This window comes from Populus nigra, chromosome 1, assembly GCF_951802175.1.
Source record: "Populus nigra chromosome 1, ddPopNigr1.1, whole genome shotgun sequence".
Classification (NCBI taxonomy): Eukaryota; Viridiplantae; Streptophyta; class Magnoliopsida; order Malpighiales; family Salicaceae; genus Populus; species Populus nigra.
This window is the reverse complement of record NC_084852.1, coordinates 21,917,952-21,943,959: the sequence shown is the minus strand read 5'-3', so window position 1 is coordinate 21,943,959 and position 26,008 is coordinate 21,917,952. Positions and strand designations below refer to the sequence as shown.

At 33.5% G+C, this 26,008-nt stretch overlaps 3 protein-coding genes and 1 non-coding gene across 4 annotated transcripts; 2 read left to right on the top strand and 2 right to left on the bottom strand.

Moving 5' to 3' along the window:
- The first annotated feature begins 7,912 nt into the window (after positions 1-7,912).
- Positions 7,913-14,480, top strand: LOC133685345 (mitogen-activated protein kinase 3-like). The gene is made up of 6 exons (XM_062106896.1): positions 7,913-8,271; positions 8,350-8,479; positions 12,555-12,692; positions 12,792-13,124; positions 13,607-13,790; positions 14,166-14,480. The coding sequence occupies exons 1-6, from the start codon at positions 8,114-8,116 to the stop codon at positions 14,333-14,335; spliced, it is 1,113 nt and encodes a 370-aa protein (XP_061962880.1). The 5' UTR covers positions 7,913-8,113; the 3' UTR covers positions 14,336-14,480.
- A 3,033-nt stretch (positions 14,481-17,513) lies between these two features.
- Positions 17,514-22,538, bottom strand: LOC133689945 (uncharacterized). The gene is made up of 13 exons (XM_062110064.1): positions 22,231-22,538; positions 21,970-22,065; positions 21,561-21,638; positions 19,969-20,049; positions 19,667-19,886; positions 19,531-19,589; positions 19,286-19,335; positions 19,106-19,193; positions 18,749-19,006; positions 18,559-18,651; positions 18,328-18,432; positions 18,013-18,129; positions 17,514-17,901 (listed from the first exon to the last, which is right to left on the bottom strand). Exons 1-13 carry the CDS (start codon positions 22,294-22,296, stop codon positions 17,836-17,838), a joined length of 1,377 nt encoding a protein of 458 aa, XP_061966048.1. The 5' UTR covers positions 22,297-22,538; the 3' UTR covers positions 17,514-17,835.
- A 115-nt stretch (positions 22,539-22,653) lies between these two features.
- Positions 22,654-22,726, top strand: TRNAA-UGC (transfer RNA alanine (anticodon UGC)). Its single transcript has one exon. It is a non-coding gene; the product is annotated as a tRNA-Ala (tRNA).
- A 1,183-nt stretch (positions 22,727-23,909) lies between these two features.
- On the bottom strand, positions 23,910-25,789 carry LOC133690234 (F-box/kelch-repeat protein At5g26960-like). Its single transcript, XM_062110465.1, has one exon. It carries the CDS (start codon positions 25,567-25,569, stop codon positions 24,301-24,303), a length of 1,269 nt encoding a protein of 422 aa, XP_061966449.1. The 5' UTR covers positions 25,570-25,789; the 3' UTR covers positions 23,910-24,300.
- Positions 25,790-26,008: the final 219 nt, after the last annotated feature.

The following is a 26,008-nucleotide window of genomic DNA, read 5'->3' as shown; positions in this document are numbered from 1 at the left end:
AAAACAGAGTAATTAATTTTTTGTGTATATATATATTCATGGTCTTCGTATTAAAATCTACCGAAATTTCGACGGAGTCCCACCTATACCAGAAGGTCCCAGGTTATTGACATGGAATCTGTTTACACTTCTAATAGCTCGCATCTCATAACTTAATTCCCGACCCAATTATCCTGGGTTTGAATTTCACACTTATACTTACACCTATCAACCATAATATTTATGATATGTATTATATAACAAAATATCATTATGGATGGATAAAACTAAATAAATATAAATACATAGACATGAAATATGGTTATATGAACTACATGGTTAAATTCATTCAATCAAGTTTAAACATTAATTATACAAATTAAGCTATACAAATATTTTTATGTTTACAAAATACAAGGGTATACTCCTTAGAACCTAGATTACAAGAAGGGAACATAAGTTAAGATCTACTCCTGTCGTGCATGCAATGATCCTGAAACAAAATATATATTATTGAAAGGTGAATATTACAATAAATATAACAACACGAATATCTAACAATTTCAACAGGGTAAAATGCATTCATAGTTTATTCGTTTCTCCCTTCTAGCTTCAATTAGAATCTCTTCCTTATTCAACTATTAATAACTGTTCCCTCTGCCACTTTCAACATTCATTCCAGACTTTATGAGATCAACCATGATTATTCTTGCTTATCACATTACTGATACCAATTTCACTAGTATCCTCATCATCATCCCATAGGAGTCGATGCAAGGTGATTCCCTTACCCGGGATCCTAACATACACTAAATGTATGCTAACCAATACATGGCGATCCCCTTACCTAGGATCCTAACATACACTAAATGTATGCTTGTCCAATCGTGGCGATCCCCTTACCCGGGATCCTAACATACACTAAATGTTAGTGATAATTTCTTTTGTCAGTGATAATTTCATCATTTGACAATTCACACAACAAGTTTTCACTTTGAATACACATATATTCAGTAATTCATATTTCACATTGGTAATATAAATAAATCATGGAATTAACTAGGAAGTATAGGTGCGATTCACCTACCTGCAATAAAACCTTTACTCGTGCTCCCCTGTTACTGCTGCACCACGCCTGTGGTCTCTCCTGCAATTCACAGATTTATCTCATAAATTTTCCTCACCCAAGGATATGTTTTATTATAACCATATCAACAACCAATAAGTCTTTCTTTCTGTCATTTCTTAATATTTTATGTTTTTCTCATTTCATCCATTAATATTGTTATTCTTTATCCAAGCACAGTTATCATTCCTTATATATATTAACCGTTTCTGTTTAAATCCCGAACTGTCACTGTCTAAACATTGAACTGTTACTGTCTTATTTTTTTAAACTGTTACTGTCTCATTTCTGAACTGTTACTGTCTAGATATTGAACTGTTACTGTCTCATTTTTGAACTGTTACTGTCTAGATATTAAACTGTTATTCTCTAACCTCTCCTCAAATTTTTAACTATATCTAGAGTTATAGAACTTCGATTAAAGCGAGATTAGTCTTGTTGGAAAGCTAAGACATGAAGCTACAAGTTCTCTGAAGGAAGAAGAACCCAGTTCTACCTCTAAGACAATCAAAATTTCTCATTAACAAACCAGACCTACTACCCTATAGGGTATGTCATGACCCAGTCTCAGTTGGTGACCCATAGCTGGAGTTCTATAACTTCAAATTGAGCAAGACCAATTTCATTAGTTAGCCAACATCCAAACCTATAATTTTTATGAGGAATCTGATCCTAATTCCCTCATCCTCCCACCTGAAATCCTCTAAAAGTCAAGAAATAAAACTGTCCAGATTCGTCAATCTTTCCATTTACATACAACACATGAAGTTCTTTAATTTAGCAACTCATACTTTTTTTCTCAATTTAAGTCTAAGAACTCAAATATATAAATTAACATCCAGACATCAATTCATAATCGACTTGAAATGACTCATAAGAGCAGGTTTAGAATACCTTACCCAGTATGAATCAAGGTTTCGATCCCTCCCTTTCTTTCTAATGACAGCTGACCCTCCCCTCTTCTTTTCTTGTTCAATTTCTCTTGTTAATCCCTTTCCCACCAGTGTTTATTTTACCTATAACCCTTAATCTTGGTTTTTGAAATTTTGGTGTTTCTCTCTTGATTTGTAAAAATGAATATAAAAACTCCCTCTTTTCTTTCTTTACGTTATCTGCAGATCTGTTTTTGGTGAGAAGAGGAGTACTTATGCTCTATAATTATTTTTATTTGCATTTAAGCCCTATTTTCTTTAAGTGTATTCGTTTTGCCCCCATTTCTTTTTAGTTTAGTTTATTTCCTTTAATTTAATCCAACCTTTTTATTTTTTTTTCTCGGGATTTACACATAGCCACTAAATAACATAAGTTGCAATATCATCATATCATATTATAGTCTTCATTTAATTTTAAAAAGCCAAGTATTAAATTGATGTGAATTTTTTTCAAATTAAAAAGAAATCTAGGAGAAAATAACTTTGAAATTAACAAATAAAAAAAATCTAATATGTACCAAATTAAAATCCAATCTTTGAAGGGCAAGTTGGTAAACTGACACCCAACTAATAAGATATATTATCCATCAGTTCTACTCTCTACTACAAAACCCTCACATTCCCTCTTATTCACAAAGAAAAATATCTAATAAAAAATGGCAACAATATCTTATTTTACTACATTATTACCCACACCTAAAAGCTAACTCTTTCAACAAACTAGTCAAAACCCACTTTTCAAATCCTCAAACTAGCAACTAATTTTAACCATTTCCTTAAACTCACACATTTACCTAATATTCTAAACCCTAAAGCCCCTAAAAAACTCATTACAATTGCGAAAGAAACAAAACTAGTTTTTGTAGCAGACCCTTCCTCGAAAGCTACTAAGAGGCTGTATGTCGAAAATATTCCAATGACTATAAGTAATAAAGAGCTTATAAAGATTGTTGAAGAGCATGGTGCTATTGAGAAAAAAAATAAGGTAATTTATGAACTAATAAGTTTGTATTTCTGATAAATTATTTTTTATGCTTTAAGAAAGCTTAAACCTAATATAGGGCTTTAACCTATTCTAACATAGGTTTGGTAGTTATGTACTTAGATCTGACAAGTTTTCAGACCCAATACATTTGAGTTCACCTTTGAGCCAAACCCAAGACATCGTGGGTTAGGCAAGTTGTCGGAAATAATATACTTGAATTCACCCTTGAGCCAAGCCTAAGGTCCTGTGGGTTTAGCATGCTGTCAAACCTAATATACTTAGGTTCAACTTTGGAGTGAACCCAAGGTACTATGAATTAGGTGTGCTACTAGATCTAATAAATTTGGGTACACTCTTGAAATGAACTCGGGGTAACATGAGCCTGATAAATTGTCAAACCTAATATATTTAGGTTTATCCTTTAGGTGAATCTAGTATGTTGACAGATTCAATATACTTGGGTTCAACCTTGAAGTAAACCCAAGGCATTATGGGTCTGAAAAAGTGTCAGACCCAATGCATTTGGGTTCAGTCGTGAGCTAAACCCAAGATATTGTGGGTCTGAGGGATTATCAGACCCATCTCATCTGAGTTTGGCTATATGTTAGGTCCAATAGATCTCAGAGATCCATGCTATGAGCTTTTTGTTTTTAGGACATGACTTATTAGTATCATAAATACTTATCATCCTATATCAGTAGATGTATAAAAGGTCTCTCTAGGGGCCTACTATATTTCCACGTTATTAATGCTTATTAATGATCTACAAGGGATATTTATCTTTTATTAATTATGTGTAAAGAATATTTATCATTCATTAATGTTGTCAAGCAGAAATGACTCTTTAGTCCCTCTTAACTTCATCAAAATGACAAGATTCAAGGAGTATAAATACATATTGAACCATCTAGGTAAAAAGCTAATAACTTTTCCTATTTTAAAAGCTTATATATCTTATAGTATCAATAACACTAAAACTAAGAACAAACACTCTTGTTCTTGAAATTTAAATCTCTTTCTTTCATTTATTATCTTTTCCATTTAAAGTTATTGACTTTATCATCATAAGGCCTTTAAGTCCCCACGATATGGACTGTTTTTGCAGGTTCTAAGACTTTCACTGTTAAATTTATACTTCCCGGGATAAAAAGAATGAAATTAATGACACAAATATTTTATTAACCATTATCCAAACACCAAATATCATGTTCCTTAAACATATTAGATTCTGAGATATCAACATGAACTAATAATGTTTTGATTGTCGTTGTTATGCTTTAAAGCATGAATGTTGGATGGATAAGGAGCTATATGGAGCCACATTAGCATGAAACACATGTTGATTTTATTCCTTTATGGAAGTTTATAATGATTATCGCATAAATCGGACAATTCTTAAATTTTTTTTGTTGTTGTTTAGGATTGAAACTTGATGTGGTTTTGTTTTTTCTTTGGGAAAACTTTGAAAGTATTTCAGCTGAGCATTAAAAAAGAATGTTTGATATTTTTTTCTAGAATTAATGTAATTAACTTTGGTTTATATTATTGTCATAGCATGTTGTTTGATTATTTTGCCTTATTTTTTTTTATTAAGGTTATTGATTCAATCAAACTGTGATTTCTTTATATTAGCCATTAGGTTGTTTGAACTTGATTTATATGTCAAGAAATAAAAACAAATGCGATATTTTTCAGCAAACATCCTTTTATAAATGCTTTCTTCCAGGGCAAAAATATTTGTTGAGATTAATCCCAACTAACTGGAAGAGTATCAAAGTAATGTTTAATCATTAATTTGTGTACAAAATCATAAAATGGGCATGAGAGCAACTTTTGAACAAGCAGTTATCTTTTTCTTTTTAGTTCCCCCCTACCAAGTCATCGAGCCTTATCTCAGAATACATTCCACGAAGGATGGATCTATCATCCACCAAATCTTGTGACATAACCATTGATATTGAATTCTTCTATAACCAATTTTGGATAAGTTTCGACCTTGATTTTTATATTACCAATCAGTCACTCCTTTAATCATTTTTTCAATGTTTCTACATCAAGCAATCATCATTCCCTTACTACTTTCTTTTGTCAAGCAACTTGTTATTGCCTTATCATGTAAATCCATTATATTCCTCTACTTGTTAATATTATTGTCAAAAGGATAAATATGACATGTTATCACCTTGTGAAGACGTGTCAATTTTTCCTTTTTATATACCACTGGACGTTTTATTAGTTGTATCCATGAATTAGAAATAGCTAAATGGTAATACTAGAACTATAATGGTAAAGTTAAAATAAGCAATCTAAATTTAACTTGTTGGAATGAAAGTGGGAAGAGAGGATGCAATTATGTGTGTATGGGCACATGTCTGCACCTTTGCGCTTGTATATGAGTATAACTTCATTACAGGTTAATGCATGCCAACATCTAGTATTTCATTATAGCTCAGTTGAAACTTTGGGCATCTCTTCTATTATTTGCAATCCTTTTTTTAAGCTTCAAGCATAATTCTGGTACTCCCAATAAGAGTAAAATGTGTTGGGATGCCTATTCTCTAGATAACTTATCTTATTGTGTTTCTTAATATGTTATGTGTGATAAGTACTCAGGTAAGAATCGCCGACTCGTATTTGTCATGATGAAAACTATTGAGGATGCAAATGTTGTGATTAAAAAACTAAATGACATTATAAACGTTACTTCTTCTTTGTCTTGTTATAAGTGCAATGAGATATTTTATCATTATCGTTGTCATTTATTTCTATAAATGACTTCATAATTATTGAATGACTTTTTATGTTTGTTTTTCATTGCAGGAAATTAGAGGCTTTGAGATTAAAATAAACGTCATAAAAAGCCTTTGCAAACATTGGATTTGTCTTCTCTCTAAGTAGATGAATCTTAATTTGTTGACGGCCCGTATAAGGTTTATATAGGAAATTTTGCTAAGATAGTAGCAGTATATACACTTAAAAAAAATTTCTCTAAAAAGGGAAAGATTCTTAATGCAAAGGTTTCATCGTACCTCAAAATCCAGTGAGTTTAGGTTTGTAACATTTTCTTTAAAGGACAATGTAGACGTTGTCATCTTATCTTTTAACAATTTTGTAAGTTACTTGCAATCTTACTTTATTTAATTAAGTGATTTAAGTTTATGAAACACAGAAACTTCTTGTGTTTGCGCTTTGTTTATCCTATGCATACACTCCTGTCATGCATTATTATTTATATATATTTATTTATTGTAAAGGCATCATCAACTTTTTACTTTTAGATCACTAGCCAATCATCAAGATCTTTTAGCTCAATTAGACCATTATTAAATTGTTTAATGAATCTAATATGATATGTTACCAACCTGATATGATTTTATTCTTATATATTCTTACTTTTATGAGTTGTTAATTATATATTCTTAGGCTTTATCTTATAAGAAATATCATTGACAACTATAAAAATTCTTTTGTGACACATGTAATTTGAGTGTGTGTGTGTGTGTGTGTGTGAGAGAGAGAGAGAGAGAGAGAGAGAGAGAGAGAGAAACTATAACATAAAAAGTATGAATAAAATGAAAATCTTTTTATGTTATTTCTTTTCTTCTTCATAGTATTAGAGCAAGTTCATATTTATCTGTCTCAAATATTCTTTGTTTGGATGGCTTCCTCTAGTTTGGATGATATAGAAAGTTCTATTGTCTCTTCATCGTTAAATCTTTCCTATTTCAATTCAAATCAATGTCTATGTTTTGTTCAATTGAATGATTTTGATTATCTTCTTTAGTTAAGGGTTGTGTCATCAGCGCTTGACGGAAGGTCAATAATTGAATTTATTAACAAAAGTAATATTGCTCTTGATGTCAAATATCCTTAATACAAATCATGGTTCCTAACAATCAAATGGTTCAGTTATAGCTGTTCAGCACTATGGAACCAAATATTGCTAAAAATTTTAATCTAACCATTTGTTTTTTATTTTCATCCTTCTACATTAAGTTGTTCGATAATTAAGTTTCATGATATTATTCAATTTGCTTTCGAACACAGTCACCCTAATATCAAGATTGGATCAAAGATTTTGCATCTTGACTTGGGTGGGATCGTATTGAGATTTTTTTATATTTTTATTTTTTTTAATTTTCATCCTTCAACATTTCATCTGCTAGAAATTAAGCTTCACATTTCTTTTTTATAGAATTACTATATTCTCATTTGATTTATTAGAAATTGATCTTTAAATTTTTTTCACGTATTTTTCCTATGAGATTTTCTCAAATGTATATTCATGGTCATAAAAGTTTACAAATTAAGCCGATTTAACTGAGGTTTTTTTCTCGTTTTATCTTTTAGTCTTTTTTGTATTTCATCCTCATCATTGAATTGTTTCAGCTCACATCAAGTTTTTATTTTATTTTTTTCTCATTGTGATTCTTTTGTCTCTTTATTTTTTATTATTTTATGTTTATAATTATATTATTTAAATTATCAATTAAACTAATAACTTGAATCTCAAATTTATTTTATTTAGCATTTTTTTACATTAAATTTTTTTTACCCTAATCATAATAAATCGCGTGACACAAATCTAAGTGAACTATAGCCCTAACCAATCAAATTTCCATGATAAAAGAGGGCGAGACTAATGGACGAAAAAAGAAGAAGTAGAAAAATTAGCACCTTAGGTGGCTACGTACGATACGGATCATGATGGTCCTACCATCATCAAACTTGTAATTTCTTTTTGTGAGATGGATGAGCGTTGACAAAGCTGAACAAACAACTGTACCATTGATCAGAGGCGGCTGTAATCCAAGCCGTCCATTATTCCCTTGCTAAACGCGTCCATCTCCACGTTTTGTTTTAACTTGGCGCGCGTTTTCCCTTCTCCTTCCAAGCGAGGCTTACATTATCGTAAATTAACATGTAGATAATCATAGAAAGTCGAATCTAAGTATCTCCCCTTCTCTCTTATATATTAAATCTCCTCCTCTACCCTCTATTTTCACAGCTTAAATTATACATCGATCAAAAAAAGATTCAGATATTTTGGTCTTGGATATACTCAGAGAGAGACGAAACAGACGATCGGAGATGGCAAATTACGCACCGGGAAATGGTGACTTCCCGGCGATTCCGACTCACGGGGGCCAGTTCATTCAACACAACATTTTCGGTAATCTTTTTGAAATCACGTCGAAATATCGACCTCCGATCACTCCGATTGGCCGTGGCGCCTACGGCATCGTCTGGTATTAATTATTAACTTTTGGAGTGGTTTTAATTAGTTCGATTGATTGAATTAGATTAAATTAATGAGTTTAATTTAGCTCGGTGTTGAACTCGGAGACGAACGAGAAGGCGGCGATAAAGAAGATAGCCAACGCTTTTGATAATTATATGGACGCCAAGCGCACCCTTCGTGAGATCAAACTGCTTCGCCATCTGGATCACGAAAACGTAAGTGCCTCGCCTGCCTCTTCACTCTTCCACTGCGTTTCAGTCAATACCCTTTTTCTCTACTAGCAACGCAAAATGAACACTAGAAAAGAAGGAAGCTCTACCCTTACTACCTAGCCAAATAGTCCACGTGTTGCCTAGAACCTAGCTATGCCGGTAGTGTGACCAGCCTATCCTCTCTACAAACCGATGTTTGCTTTTGTCGTATATTCACTGTTAAATTATAATTAGGCAATACAAAGAAGAAGTAATAAATGAATTATAGAATGGCGAAATACGTTATAATTGTAAGCTTGCCGACTTGGAACATTGTGAAATAGAATAATACTACACTATATGCGTGTCTTTGACCGGATTAAATTTTTCATAACATAAAAAAATATCTAAATAACAATAATTTGAATAAATATTGGTTAATTTTACTAACATGCAATGCAATATATACGGGATATAAAATTAAAATAACTCGCATAAAAAAAGTAAAAAGAAATTGCAAACTCCATGATGTAATAACCTAAAATCAAATAATAAAAAAAAAATTAATTTAAAAAAAAAGGTTCAAATCTAAGAACAAATAACCTGGTAAAAAAGACCATAGTTTAGTAAAAAACATAAAAAAAAACCTGAACTAATCCGAATTAACTTTACTAACCTACTCTCAGTACAACCTAACAAAAAAAGAAGTGAAAAAATAAAAAAGCTCAAGAGCCAATAATTTAATGTTAAATGATAAAATTAAAAAACAAAATCAATATCATAAAAAAAAGTCTAAGGGGAAAAAACATTGCGACCCGTGACATGAGATCAAGATAAAAAAATTAGACTTCCGAAAGGACCTAGCAAAAAAAATCGAAGTTAAATAAAAAATATTGAAAAAAAAACTGAACTAACTCAAGTTAACTTGACTAACCCATACTCGGGATAACCTAATAGAAAGAAAAGCGAAAAAATCACAACTCAAGAGCTAATAATTTAATGTCAAATGATAAAATTAAAAAAAATCATTTTCTTACAAAAGAACATTGAGGAAAGAAATCCGAATCAACTCGACTAATCTATTACTCAGAATATAAAATAAAGATAACTCAACAAAAAAAAGTGAAAAAAACAATGAGATTAAGATAACTCTACCGCATCCAAATCGGACCTCCACTGTAAGCACGCGCACACCATTGAAAAGAGGATGACTCACCACCCTCAACTCTGTCATGGATGGAGGATTTTGGTACTTGTATGGCCTTGCATGCACCGCTCGAAAGGCTTGAGAACTGTCACGTGCTGACATATATGCTAACAATTTTTTTTAATAATATTTAATTATTTAAAATTACCAAATAACCTCTAAATAAATCCAAAAATCACAAAAAAAAAGCCTAGAATAAAAAGATTGAAACACCCTTGAAACTAACCTTAGTTTTTTTTTTAATTTAAAGGGTAATTTTATCATTTAATTATTTAAACAAAATGAAAAGGATGAAGAAGCCACTATGTGCATGTTCTCTGTTTTTCCCTTGGGGTATGACCCTAACTTCATTGTACAAATGTTTTTTAGAAGACAAAAGAGTCTCGTATAAAAAATTAGATATTTTTTTGCTTTTAAGATTAAAATAATTATTTTATTGTGCAAAAAAGCATGATCTTATTAATTTGTCCCTGATCAATTTTGCAATGACCTATCAATCCTCTAGAAAAAACGATTCTACCCCTAGTTGCAATTTTATTAGGTTTTCTGGTGAAAGGGTAAAAATATCATTTTTACTGTTCTAAAAAAATGTAAAATGTGTTTATAGCTACAATGTTTTGCTAACGACTTTTAGTTTTTTTACTAGAAACGTAGCCCGCGCTACGCCGCGGGTTATTTTTTTTTGTATAGAAAATATTAAAAAAAAGTTAAAATCTAAGAGTGTTAAGTCTTTCTACAAAGTTATACCTATGAGCATTGAGTCTGTCTGCTACTCCTGACCCAAAAGTTATATTTATAATATTAATAATAATATTAAACTTGCATGACTGAAGTTTAAGTGAGTTTGGTTGCAACATCAAACCCGAAGCCTTGGATATGAGTCTGGTTGCAAGGTCTTGTTATAAAAATGTGATAATTAAAAAGAAAAAAATTTAATATTACAGAATGAAATTAAAAAAAAAAGATTAATGGAAAAGAAAAAACAATAAAGCAAAGCATTATTCCGATGAATAGTGCTTTGCAAGGAGCGGTACAATAAAATCCCCTTATGAGATCACAATAATCTAATGAACAGTCAACAAAACAAATCATAAAGTTTAATTCTTAATCAAATTGATATTAAAAGATGAAATTGAAAGAAAAAACTACTTAAAAAAAAGAAAAAAAAGTTTTGAATCAACTGGTTTAACCCGTCAAACCTGGAATTCGTGTCATGAAATTGGAAGAAAAAATATTGATGTCTTTTAGTTATAGTTAATTACAATATTTAAAGAAGAAATTGGAAGAAAAAAACTAATAAAAAAAATAAAAAAAAATCCGAATCAATTGAGTTAGCCCACCAAATCAGGTTAACCTGTCAAACCTGATATTCGTATCATGAGAGTGTGATAGCTAAATAGAAAAAAATTAACATTAATAAACTAAAGTGAACAAAAAAAAAGATTAATTAAAAAGAAAAAAACAAAGAAAAAAAACCTACAGAAAGAAAAAACTAATGAAGAAAAAGAAAAAAAATCTGAATTAACTGGCTTAACCCGTCAAACCAGGTTAATCCGTCAAACCTGGGATCCGTGTCATAAAAGTTTGATGACTAAATAGAAAAAAACTTAATATTAACAAACTAAATTTTAAAAAATTAATTAAAAAGCAAAAAAAAGCAAAAAGCAAAAATACTAAACAAAAAAAATATTAATTTAAAAAAAACAAAGAAAGAAAAGCCTACATGAAGAAAAAAAACTAATGAAGAAAAAAAAATCTGAATTAACTGGGTTAACCCGTCAAATCTGGGATTTGTGTCATGAAAGTTTGATAACTGAATAGGAAAAAAAAATTTATGGGTTAACCCAGAATTAGTTGGGTTAACCCGTCAAACCCGGAATCCATGTCATGAAAGTTTGATAACTAAATAGAAAAAATTTAACATTAACAAACTAAATTAAATGAAAAAATTAATTAAAAAGAAAAACCATAAAAAAATCTGGGTTAACCCGTCAAACCCAGAACCCGTTTCATGAAAATTTAATAACTAAATAGAAAAAAAATTTAACATTAACAAAAAATATTTTAAAAAAATATTCATTAAAAAAAGCTTAAAAAAAGAAAAAAGCAAAAAAAGGAAAGAAAAAAAAACAGCTTAAAAAAACAAAGCAAAAAAAAAGACAACTCAACGTTTCACTGTGAACTGCACTCGAAAAAATTAATTAAAAATAAAAATCAGAAAAAAAATCCGGGTTAACCCGTCAAACCCAGAATCTATGTCATGAAAATTTGATAACTAAATAGAAAAAAATTTAACATTAACCAAAAAAATAAAACAAAAAAGTATTCATTAAAAAAAAAACAGCTTAAAAAAACAAAAAAAAACTTATAAAAACAAAACAAAAAAAAAAAATAATAATAATTCAGTATTTTATTGTGAACTGAACTGTTTAGTTCACGGTAAAACACTTAACAGTTTTAGCTATTGTTATAATTTTTTAATAGTAAAACTGAAAATGCCATTTTGTGTAAATTAGGAAACCGTGTTGGTCGCCTTCTACTCCTAGTTTTATCAAGTTTGATTATATCTTACAATTTCTACTGTAATATATTTCTCTTAGCCAAAATTTCATGCATTCTTTCTGTTTGTAACCAGGTAAAGTTGTCTGTGCATCATCAATTCGAAAGATCATTTAAACTTCGGCAAATTTAAAATAAAGGAAAAGGTAATTAATCTCAACAGAAGAAAGTAAATTGCATAATGGATTCTCTCTCTCTCTCTCTCTCTCTTCTCATATCTGTAGCAAAAATTTAAGGTCCTCCAATTTTATTCATAACATCTGGATTTGGAATGTAAAATGTCTTGTACTGGAATCAGTTTTTGTAAATTCTAACACTTTGAATGCAAAACAGGTCATTGGTATCAGAGATGTAATTCCTCCACCTCTACGCAGAGAATTTACTGATGTCTACATTGCCACGGAGCTCATGGACACTGATCTTCACCATATTGTTCGTTCCAACCAGGGTTTGTCAGAGGAGCATTGCCAGGTAATATATTTCAGTTTTTAGTTCTTGTTGAACTTCGCAATGTAATTCAGTAGTTAAATACATGACACTGATCTCTTTCTGTTCATATATGCGGGGCAGTACTTCTTGTACCAGACTCTTCGAGGATTGAAATACATACACTCTGCTAATGTTATTCATAGAGATCTGAAACCCAGCAATTTATTGGTAAATGCAAATTGTGACTTGAAGATCTGCGATTTTGGTTTAGCTCGGCCAACTTCAGAGAACGAGTTTATGACAGAGTATGTTGTTACCAGATGGTATCGTGCACCTGAGTTATTGCTCAACTCCTCAGACTATACTGCTGCGATAGATGTGTGGTCTGTAGGTTGCGTCTTTATGGAGCTTATGAATAGAAAACCTCTATTTCCAGGCAAAGATAATGTGCATCAGATGCGCTTATTGACAGAGGTACGGTAGATAGAACTGAAGCAAACATTGCTTGCATGGTTTTAACAAATTTGTGTTTGGAATATCTCTTGTTGTGTTTAGGATCTATATTCAGAAGAATGGTTGAGGCCTTAGATTACAACGTTATAACTGATTTTCTATTTTTCTTTTCCATTCAGAAAAGAGTTAACTTCGGGTGCAGTCAAAGTGTAGGAAATTAATAATAGAAGGATTTGGCAGAAACATGTAAAACTGTCCCTCCTAAAAATTTATTCCAGAATAAATGGGTAATTATTGCTGATATGCACTAATTGAAAATCATTATGTATGTTCGTTATTGTCATTTTTGGAAAGGGATACATGACCAGGGATGTTCATCTTGGCTTGCTTTGCATCTGTTTCTAACAGTTCAGGTTCTATAGGGTTTCACTTGTGATGTTAACGTTTCTTCCAATGAACTACGCATAAGAAGTGAATGTTTATCGTAATTTTATTAACCGCAGCTTCTTGGCACACCAACTGAATCTGATCTTGGGTTTGTCCGGAATGAGGATGCAAGAAGATACATCCGGCAACTTGATTCGCATCCTCGTCGGTCGTTAGCTGAACTTTTCCCACTTTTTCAACCGCTGGCCATTGATCTTGTAGATAAAATGCTGACATTTGATCCCACTAGAAGAATTACTGGTGAGTTTGACATCCTTATTTTGATGCTTTTCTGAATACATAACTGATCAATTGCAATAATTTTTCGTTGAGATGAATTTTCTCCATATATGTTGATCTGAGAGTGAAAGCTCAGTCTATGTTGATTTTGTTGGCTGCGAGGAAAATTCATTTACAAACAACCCTAGACCTGCGAAACATGTTAAACTTTTTTCCTAATTATTGGGAGTTGCTTCAGCATTTGAGCTCACTTTGCGTGTTTAACTAGGCTGGTCTTTCTTTGATCTTGGTGATCACAAATACTTTCTTAGAAAAACTTGTGCTCCACAAATTTGATATTCCATTGGATACGACTTCCATCTGTTTCTTTCTAAAAGCAAGATTTGTCTGTATCAGTTGAAGAAGCATTGGCTCATCCATACCTTGCAAGGTTACATGACATAGCAGATGAACCAGTCTGCCCAGAGCCTTTCTCCTTTGAGTTTGAGCAACAACCCTTGACAGAAGAGCAAATGAAGGATATGGTCTATGAGGAGGCTTTAGCATTCAATCCAGAATATGCATAATATTAGGGAAAATATATGTGATATCCAGATTTTTATTTTAATGTTCCTTTAGCACTACCAATCCCGATGCCATTTGCGGCAATGGGATCACTGTCACAGATTAAACAAGAAATATCAGCTTTTGATGGTCTTTTGTATGTGCAAATTTTGATCCTGGACTTGCTAATTGTTCATTCCATCATTTCCATGGTTGTGCACAACCTTTATAATCAGATTCTCCAGTGGTGGTGTAGTTTGTAAATTAAAAAAAAAAGATGTATATTTTATATTGGAAAAAAACACTTCCTTAAGTATGTGTTTCTATTATCATGTAGTAAATTAAATTATGGTAAAATAACTATTTTAGTGGGCTTTCTAATGTTATTATATAGATATTTATAATAATAAAAGATAACACTTGGAATTTAATATGTCAATAAAATTAATTTGTGACTATTAAAATAAAATTGAATAACATTCAATTTAATTTAAAGTATAATTGTTTCATAAACAGTCATATAGTTTAATTAAAAATCATATTGTTTCAAGTCTATAAAAACAAGTCACTACACAAAAAACAAAACACAATAAAAACATATATTCTTTTCTTAATCTTATTTAAAGGTTTAAAGGGTTTAGTTGTATTATAAAGATATTATCTTTTTATTAGATAAATAAACACTTTTAAAGACAATATTTTAACGTTTCTAAATCAATTCCATATTTGTTTTTAGATATTTTTAAAAAAATTTATTTATCAACATCAAATTAATGTTTTTTTAATCATTTTGATAGTTAATATTAAAAATAAAAATAAAAAATATTAAAAAATATTTTAATATATTTTTAAATAAAAAAAACATTACATTATAATACCAAATATAGACATGGCAAATTGATTTTAGTATAAATAAAAGTAAAAAGAAGAGTATTGGTAAAAAAAAATTAAAAAGTACACGAAAGTGCCCGCCCCCAACGTAACGTCTAACTTCACTTTTAATGCTGTAAATCACCCCTAACCTATTGCATTTTCTAATATCTACACTCTTCCATCCTCTCTACCTACTTTTTCTTTCTCAACTGTTCTTACAAAGGTTACTTACAACTCTTTCCAGCTTTTCTGCCATCACTGACTTTGTCATTAATGTTAAATAATACACTTATCTTATTTTATTTATTAAAAATAAAATAAATATTTTTAATTTAATATAAGCTCTTTTTATTTAGATTAAATAATGTATTTTTCACAAATAAATAAAAGAAAAATTCTAACCTACTACTTTTTTTTCGTGTTCGTATTTTTTTCATGTTAATTGAATTGTTTTAACAATTAACAAGGTAATGGAGTTAAGGGTCTGTCAGATAAAGGCCTGAAAACCCTTCCTGAGCAACACATAAGATTTGATATCCGTAATTGATACGTCAAAATGGGATGATCAAAAGGTTGCAGAACCAGTTTGTGAGGCGGCAATTATATAAGGTTTCTTTCAGATCATCAATGACGGGGTGCCATTGGAGGTTCTTCGAGTTGCCAGCAGAGTTAAAAGGAGGTACTTGAAAGAGAATTCGTCATCTAACACCGTCCTCTTGGGAACAAGCTAGCTTTAGTCCTCATGCAGAGAAAGTTTTTGAGTGGAAAGATCACCTCGACCTTGTTTATATCTCAGAACACCACGTACGCCTCCCTTTATTGGCCTTCTGTGATCTTAACCTCTTTAATTTGTAAACATAACTTGCACCTTTTTTTTAAAAGGGAACGAGTTCTTGAATACATGAAGAGTTCCAGTAAAGAGGTAATGTTCAATTGGACTCGGGCTATGACTCACTCAGCTCTTTTATTATGGTGGTGGGTAGAAGAGTAATAGAGGTGCTGTCGAAGGGGCTCAACATTAAGGATATTGACAAAAATAAAGAACATATCCTAATGGGTGGAAAAGGGATCGACATCAACTATTACCCCAAGTGCCCAGAACCTGAACTGGCAACTGGAGGGGGCTGTCACTCTGATATCTCAACAATCACACTCCTTCTTTAATATAACATCAGTGGAGAAACTGAAAAAATATGAATTTTAAAATAATAAGTAAATCTCGACGAATGTATCTCGAATATAAACTAAATTTGAAATAAATAACAATCAAGGACCAAACATTGTTATTTCAAATAAATAACAATTAAAAGAATATAGATTAAATTTAAATAGATAAAAAAAATTATAGGGGTGAAATTGAAAATAAATTTCAATTTGGTAAATTATTCCAAATAAAACAAATAATAATAAAGAAAAACAAGGACCAAACTTGGAGGAACAACAAATTAAGGGGCTGCTTTGAATTTTTTAAGAGCTGTGAAAATTAAAAAGGAAAGAGAATATATATATATATATATATATATATATATATATATATATATATATATATATATATATAACACTATTATAGAATATGATGTTTGGTCGTTAAATTACCCCGCACGCATTGCCAAAAAAAAAACACAGGGCCACCCACTTTCTAGCACCAATATATATTTTTTAGCAATATTTAATATATGATTAAGTTAAAAAACACAAGGATACATTAACTTCCTAGCAATTTAGTTTTCTTTTAATCTAATCTAATCTAATCTAATCTGGTCATTCCCTTTTCAACGCATAGCTTAAAGCTCTGACAATTCCACGAGGGCAATATTTTTGGAACACTGCAACAAACTACTAAGCTCTCTCAATCAGAGCAATATAACTTCATTAATAACATGATCTGGATGCTCTTGCAAATGGCTTCTGTTTAACGGGTGCCTTCCATTGAGAGAAACAGCTCTGATATACAAGCCCCTGATAAAAAAAAAAGATTCTTAAACCAGCCCACCTTGTTAAGCTTCTGGATCAAACAGATTCTGGCACTCCTAAGCTCAAACACAAGCATCTTGAGTAATGTTCCCGTAGAACATGCAAATGCTTCAAAGATGATTACTGGCTGGCTACTCGGATGAGATTCTCAGTTTACATTAGCCCTGAAGTAATGTTACCATCACAACGACAATAGAGGCCGGAAGAATAGAGGTAGAACGTAGAAGAACAAGCATTTCACATGCAGACACGCAGAATTACGCAACAGCTACGACGGACACCCAGAATTGATTGAAAACGATAGAAGGCTTGCGATCCAGCAGCTAGGAACTTCGAGCATCTTTTACAAGGATATGAAAAAATTGGTGCTAATCTATTTTTTCCCGAGTCATTGAAAATATATGGGACGAATTGTATCAGATACAAGCAACACAGTAATATAAAAAAAAGAAAACTGTAAGAACAAACTAACAAATGATTGGAGCAGAATAGTACACTAATTAAGATTGGCATCTCTACTCGCCAAAAATTCTCTTTGCTTGCCAGAGGTAACACCTGCTGTGCGATGGCAGCAGTTAGCAAAAATTTTCCTCTGACCTATGATTAGCACACTACACGATTCAGATAACTCCTTCACTTTGGCACTCTTTCAAGCAAGGGTTTTCCTCATTTAATTCTATTTTCTAGCCAAAGACTCTCCCTTGTGCTCTCTGCCAGCCGTAACCACGAAACCTGCTCCTACCTGGAAAGAAGACATAGCAAAATGACAACATAGAATACACATGAAACTATGCACTGTGTGTACCTGTGAGAGTGAAAAAAGGGAGAGAGGGATAAGTGAGGGTGAGAGGACCTGGCAGTCTTTCAACACAGCTCGCTCTTGGAGCTGGGCATTGCTACAAATCACGGATCCTTGGATTGAACAACCATCTCCAATAGTAACATGGTTCATGACAACTGAATTAACCACCTGCAGTTACAAAAAATTTAGATTCAATGACTTGACAGCTACATTGTCAAAGTTACAATATGTCCTTCTATTTATGAATATATAAAATTACAGTAAATTATATATGATAGCCAAAGCAAACAACCCGGTAGCTTCGTTATAGCATGTGTTGTGATATATGCCTTTTCATTTTAACTTTATGATTAAAAATCATCATACCTTCACATTGGAACCTATCCGGCAGTGACGGCCAATAACAGATCGCTTGACACTACACTTGTCACCCATTTGGGAACCTTCCCATAGCATACAATGAGGCCCCACCTACACCCATCAAATTAACTTTTAAGTACACAACCAAATTTATCAGACCAGGTGCCCAAGGTAAATTGTTACTGAAATTAAACAAGTGATTTTAGAAGTGTAGTATTTTTTTTTAAGTATACTCACAGTAGTTCTTGATCCAAGCTGTGCAGAAGGATGGATGATGTTGTTATGAGCAGAGAAGGAATATCCCGACAGATGACTGGCGTCGCCTATGACCTGACATTTCACAGGTTGAAAATGAGCAATAAAAACTGCAAAAGTAGAAGTGACAACATAATAATATCCAATAAGAACATCAGCAGCATAAACTTACATCTCGATTAATATCACTGAATGCTTGAATAGAATTTAAGCGCTGACAGTATCTGCTCTCGCTGGCAATGTAAGCACAGCATTTATGGATTCTTCGAACATGAGCAGAACCACTGTTACCTGAAGAGAGTTCATGGAAGCTTGGAGTAGATGCATTGGCCATGATTTGAGATACCACTGCTTGGTTGTTTTGAGAACCAACCTTCTCATTTCCACTTTCTTCTGATTGTGGCACACCATTAAATAATAACTCTGATTTCTATCATCAAATGTAGATAGTTGAACCCGTTTTAAGTTTTTTTTTACCAACATGCAAGGCAAACAGAAACCAGGCATACAAGGAATTTATTTGACTAACCAACTGACTCCGAACAAGATATGGCAACACATCATCTTTTAAGCTTTGAAATTCATCCTTCTCATCCAAAACTTCTTGCAAAACAGATCTGAAAGAGATAGACAGGGATGGTGAAGATAGAGAACACCTGACATGGAAAAACAACGACAACAAAAAATGACAAGTTGTAAAAAGACCAACCTCTTGAATGCATACATATGAGCATCCATGAGATCAGCTCGTATTTCCATCTAATGAAATGATAGAAAATAACACTAGATTAAGAACCACAATTCCATAAAAATTATTAAATACAACCAAGTACTAGAAATATGAAAATCTTTCAATTACACATGTTGGGATTTCAATATGTTCAGAAAGCACAAGAACTAAACAATAACTAGAAGATTTTATTAAGAAGATAGCGATAGATGTGTCTCCATTACCTGACCTACTGCACGAAGAATGCTCTTCTGAATTCGAATTTCTTTCTCAACTTCAGCTCCTGGAAAGAATTCCAGAATGAGCATTATGAGCAGATAAGCGGAACTAGAACCAACATAAAAAATTCAAACATAAAACCTGTTGCTATGTGCAATAAAAACTGCTTTGAAGGGTCCAATCCAATGATGTTGTAGCGTCTTGGTTTCTTGATTTTATCCTTTCCACCTGAAGATCCTGACTCTGTAGGTCCACTGACAGGAGCAGGGCAAAGCATTGTGGTCACCACTGCATTATGCTTTCTATGGGCAGCTGCAAGTGCACCAGGAGGAACATCAAAAACAAGATCGCCACTCACAACCTGCAGGAAGATGAAGCGTGAATGGCTGTAATGAATTGAAGACTTAGGACTAAAAAAAACTTCAAAGGATTTGAATGCTGACCAAAATGTCATTTGCAGTCAAGTGGTGAGCAATGGCCCGAAGAGCACCAGCAGTTCCAACATCCTCATGAACTGCAGCAACCTGCAGCGTTATATAGCACCTATAAGTTCAAATTTTATCGATAAGAAATGAATGACACGGAGTAGAGTACGATGCAGTTAATAAAAATCCTGAAATATAACAATGCTAGCATCGGCAACACCAGAATACAAAATGCAATAGGTTGCAGCAGAGCACGTGATGCCAGCTCCCATTTGTAGAGTTGCAGAAAAATGAAATGACTTATTTTTGGAGAATAATATAAACTGCATACAATTAATGGTATCTTTGAGACAAAGGAATGATAGCAGTACTATATGACCTCCAGCAAGAAGCTCAAATACCAACAGAACAGAAAGTTCCAGACTAATCTGGCCCTCGTCCATGACCATTGTGTTTGCTTCATTTTAACAAAGATGCAAACTAGGTATGCCTTTCTTTCCATCTCAATTGACATGTTCTTGTAGGTTTAAGAGAAAGTGGTGAGCATTTCGGGAAAAAAATCAACTACCTATGTCTACCAGTAAATGGTTTCAAACCCTAGGAATAAAAAAACATGTCCAAAATAATTTAGTGCACCAGCACCAGTCATTTTAGCAGAAGAAAGTCATGCAATAAAACAAATATAGATAGGTCTTCTGCTCTTGTTTAGTTATTATAAGCTTGAGTACCCTAAATAATCACACTTCCCATTACTGATGGTGGTTAGGGATCCATAATCACCAGGGCATAGTAATTAAACCTAGATTTCAAAACATACTTTGGAATTTTGCATGGCATGTGTTTCTCAAAACCTAAGTTACAAGATTTAACTGAGCAGATATGAACTCTATGTTTATTCCCATTTTGTTGCTATTCAGACCATTCACAAATCACATAAAAAGGGTTAGTAAGCGAGACATATCAGGTGACAAAAGAAGGCTTCTAGAAATTTAATGGCATGTCACTGTGCCGTGAGCTTTAATTACTGAGGATAAAAGTTACGTGAGATAAAAACTTGGGAAGTTTATGAAGAGATTTTCATCTCAACACTCAGAAAAAACAAGCAATGCAACAACCCATTTTTTATCTCCTAAAACTCTTCAGCGTTGAGTTCAAAACACTGCAAGGATATTTTGAAGCAAAACACTTTGGGACAAATAACAGCCAGATGATGAATATTCTGCAATGAGAAACACTTCTAAACATCAGCAAGTCCAACACTTGGATACATACCCAGGCGGCACCTGGTCCATAAGTCCATGTCACATGGATCACTTGAATTGTAACTATAGTTGATATAGAAAAACAAATAGAACGGTCATTTTTCAAGGTCACATTATAGTTGTAATTGTTTGGTTAAGCAGTTTGCACAAAATAAAGTCTCGTGTGTCATTACTCTTAAGCTAATCATTTCCTAGTAACATTCGCTGCCAATTTCTGATTAGTTATTTCAGTGACTTAAAAACAGCATACATCATGCAATCAAACATCGAACACCACCAATTACAAATTATATTAGATCAACAAAAAACATTATCTTTATTGCAATTTAGAAGGAAAAAAGGAAGTACCTCAACATGTAAACGATCAACATAAGCATTTGATATCCAACCACCGACATGAATAGCAGCATCTTCCCCTTCAACAACCTATAATATAACAATACGGATTAAATTAAGAACCGGCATTAGAAAGAAACCCTAAGCCCCAAAGGCAACTACGAAAACCCATCACTATTACACATTTGCTATTACACATTTGCTATCGATTTACTTTAGAATCTTAACAATGGAATTAAACTTTATTTATTTATTGGGTTCAAGATTATGAATGAATATTCCAAAATAGAAGCAGCCTTTTCAAATTCAGTTTTTCTTCTCCTTTCGCCTTTTTCTTCCACTAGTAGAGAAAGCAAAACAGAACACGCAAAAAGATAATAAGGAATCTCAAATAAAAAAAAAAAAACAAAGAGAAGCATACCACAATAAGATCCTTAAGGTTACTGAGTTCCAATTGCTCCAACACGTAAGAAAGAACAGGGCGGTTAGCCACCGGAAGCAGCGCTTTTGGCACTTCCTGCATTCGCAAAACAAAAACAAGCAAGAAAATAAAATCAAAGAGAAGACCAAATTAAAGTAAATCATCGTCGGTAAAGAAATTAGAGCGTTTATTTAATAGTTGTTTTCTCGAGAAACAAACAGAAAGAGAAGAAGAGGCAGGTGAAGGAATTAGGAAGCAAACCTTGGAGACGAGAGGAAGTAATTTTTTAGAAGTGCCACCGGCAAGGACTACAACTTGAAAATCCATCTCTCAATATTTTTTTTATTCTTTATTTCTGGGAGAGGGAGAGGGAGAGGGAGGAAGCGAAATCAAGCTAGGAGGAGATGTCTTAGGTTTTTTATTTTTTGGTATTTTGTATTTTAGTGGAAAGCAGGGTTAATTAGAAGGGAGGAGAGGGGGGCGGGTGTCTTCTTTTCCTCTTTATGGTCTAGTTTATATATATGGCTGGACGAATCGCGATCAAATGAAAATGGTACTTGCCGCAGGTGAGCAGTTTCAGATTTTCAGGACTGTCGTTTCTTACCTAATCTTACTTCACAGTGGTGATTATGCCACTTGAGGTCTCTGAATCAGTTAATCTAACGATGTAAAACCTACAAAAAAGGGGATGTAGCTCAAATGGTAGAGCGCTCGCTTTGCATGCGAGAGGCACGGGGTTCGATCCCCCGCATCTCCATTCAAACTACAGCTTTTCTGGTTTGTTTTTTCTCTAGAAAAAAATTTGCAGAGGATCCATGTAAATGTGTGATATAGTTTCTTAAAAAATTTGCTTGTAGACGGCTTTTGTAAGAAAATCTTTTTTATAATTTTTTTTTTAATTTACGTGAGGTGTCCGGGCCAGCTTGCGCGCACCACGACTATTCCTCACGGCTCATTGGACATCCTGCAAGCCCAGGGGCAGGTTAGACACCGCGGGGGTGACAGGCATGCACATAGAGAGTCGAACCCGGGACGGGGGTGGAACAAGTCACACGGTTGACCACATCAGCTAGGCCCTCAAGTGTTTTTTTTATAAATTTCTTATTCCTTATTCGCATGACTTGTTCTTTTAATCATTACTAATGAACTCATACCGGAAGAAAAAAAAACCATGCTTGTGCTTGTTTTTTTTTAATAAACTCGAGTTGAGTTGTTATTGGTGATTGTTTTGAACATGTTTGGAGGCGCAGTGTAAATTGTATTCTTAAAAAATTTAAATTTTTTTTTGTTAAAATTTAATATGATTTGTATGTTTTAAATCGTTTTGATATGCTAGTGTCAAAAATGATTTTTTAAAAAAAAATCATTGGCATGCATTTTGACACAAAAAATTATTTGAAAAGCAACCACTACCATACTGTCAAACACCCTCATTAATATTGAAGTTATTTTGTTTATTAAATTTATTTTGTTGAAATTTTTTTATATAATTAATAATATTGTAATTAAATTTGGTATAATTTTGGTGGGTTTTTTTTCCTCTTTTCCATTGGAATATGCCATGAAAATTTATAATGATTGCTTTTTTATATTTCAAGGAATGCATAGTTTGGTCATAATTTCATGGAAGTTCAAACCATTAACCCGAATCCAAGTTTTGCCTAATTTGGACGGTTGATCTCGTACATGCTCAGATCGACTGGGGTTCAGTTGCAGCCCCCGAAGCACCCAGCAAGTTGATTTATCCCACGTTTTTATTTGTCATGACAAGGATCATCAATTAACTCTAAGAATTCTTCAAAAATGGCCAGCAAATTATGGGCTAATGTTTCAAAATTACGGGTTTATTTAAAAATAATTGATTTTCATGATATTTTTTATTTTAAAATATATTAATTAATTATTTTTATTTTAAAAAAATTATTTTTAATATGAAAATATAAAAAAATATTAATGTAAAATAAAATAAAAAATTAATTTACAAACAAGCCCTGAAAGACAGCCATCCTTTGACAAATGACAAATCTAAGAATACAGACAGGAAAATTTGTCCGTTGCTCGATTTCTTTTTCTCAAGCCATGAAAAGGCCAATCAAATCAATTAAAAAATTATTTCACACTCTCCTCGCACAAGCAACCCGTCCACAGGAGACGCCACTTTTTTCCTTATCGTAAGCGGTAGTAAAAGTATAATTAAAACATGTCACGTACACCCATGATTTTGTCTGCTATCTAAACGACATGCGCAAGGTAGCCCCAGGAACACAACTTTGCCTAACATGCACCACAATAATGAATGGCTAAAAAACTTTTAGTTCGGATTTTCACCCTCTAGCATTCCACAGTCACACAGGTGGCGCGTCGAATCACCTCCGGCAAATGAGGCCCTCTACTCCATACCCCGCTAATACAGTCATAAACCAATACCAATCCCTCCTTCAATCCCCGAACATTCCTTCCACTTCTCCTTAACAAATCATCAATGCACCCACTCACTTGAATTAACACCACCTTGTTTTCGACTCCTACGCAACTAAACCTCACTGTACTGTCCAGCCTAACTTGTGCTGGCAATGGTGGGCTCTTTATCCTACACCACTCTCCAAATCCCTTACCGTTGCTGCCGCCGCCTCCCCGCCTACGGGCATCAAAGCGACAGAATGATAACTCCACCGCGTGGCTAGTTAAAATATAAACATACCCTGCCACCGCACATGCAGCCACCACACACCCGCCACCAGGAACGGCCCTACTCCTTAACCACGCACGCGACTCCACATCAAACAAATCCATCGAACTGGCATACACATAAGCCTCTGCCCCTGCTGCAGCGGCGCGTGTGACTTCATTCTCCAAGGCGGCACCTATTTTAAGTCCTCCAATCACATAAAACACGCCATCAACGGCAGCCCCAATGCAACCATATCGCCTCCTTGTCGCCTGTGCCACCACGCGCCAAGTATCAGTGTCTGGGTCATACTCCTCCAATGCTGCCCCCGCTCGTGACCCGCCTCCTGCGACATAAATTTTACCCGAAAGCACTGCAGTAGCAAATTTCTTTCTAGGGTAAATCATTGAAGATCTTGAAGTAATTATGCCACTCCAGACATCATAACAAAACATTTCGTTTCGTCCAATGATATAGATCCTTGATCCAATTGCAGACAGACGAGCGTGAGAAAGGCTATCCAATGAGGCTACAGGAAAAGGAAGACACGAAGCAACTTTCCACAAAGGGTCATTGGTATCGGCATCATTGTCATCTGGTAGTCGGAGGGAGGCGGCAAAAGGGGCGGATAGAGTGAAGATGGTGGGGTGGATGAGGTGGTGGAGACGGCGTAGGTAGAGAAAAGAAGGAGAGTGAAGGAGGAGGGACCAGCGGCGGCAAACGAGGGAAATGGAAGGGAGGGAAGAGGAAGGGACTCTAGAGAGGCATTCTAAGAGAAGGTCATCTGAAAGAGAAGAGAGGGTGGTGGTGGTGGGGATGGAGATGGTGATTATAGGGTTTGGAGAGAGGGGTTTGGAGGTGGGGTCTTGTGGGTTTGGGAAGCAAGATTTCATTAGCCATGAGAAGTGGCGAGAATTGCAACTTTCTGGCATGAAGAGGAGGGGAAAGGGAGTTTGAGGGGGGGTGTTAATGGAGGAGAGAGGGGATTTATGAGGGGGTGGAGCAGTTATTTATTCATGTTCGATTTCAGGTGCCTGAACTGCTTGCTGGACATACATTTTCTCTTAACTTGTCTTTTTGGTGATTGGTCTTGCTGGATTCTGAATAAACACGTGATATCTTCTAATACCATTATTATTGCTGTTGCGTGTGATATGTTTGCAGAATGATGATCATAAGTGATTTCATATATGATGTTTTTATTTTTTATTTTTTATTTTTTAAATATAAAGGCATTTGCATAATAGTTAGGTAGTGGAAAATTTCAAAACTACTTTATATGCTGTTCTCTGTGAATGAATATAAATATTTACAAGAGATAGAAGGATGCAACCAGGATGGACTCGCGGTTTTTTTAAAAATATCATATTT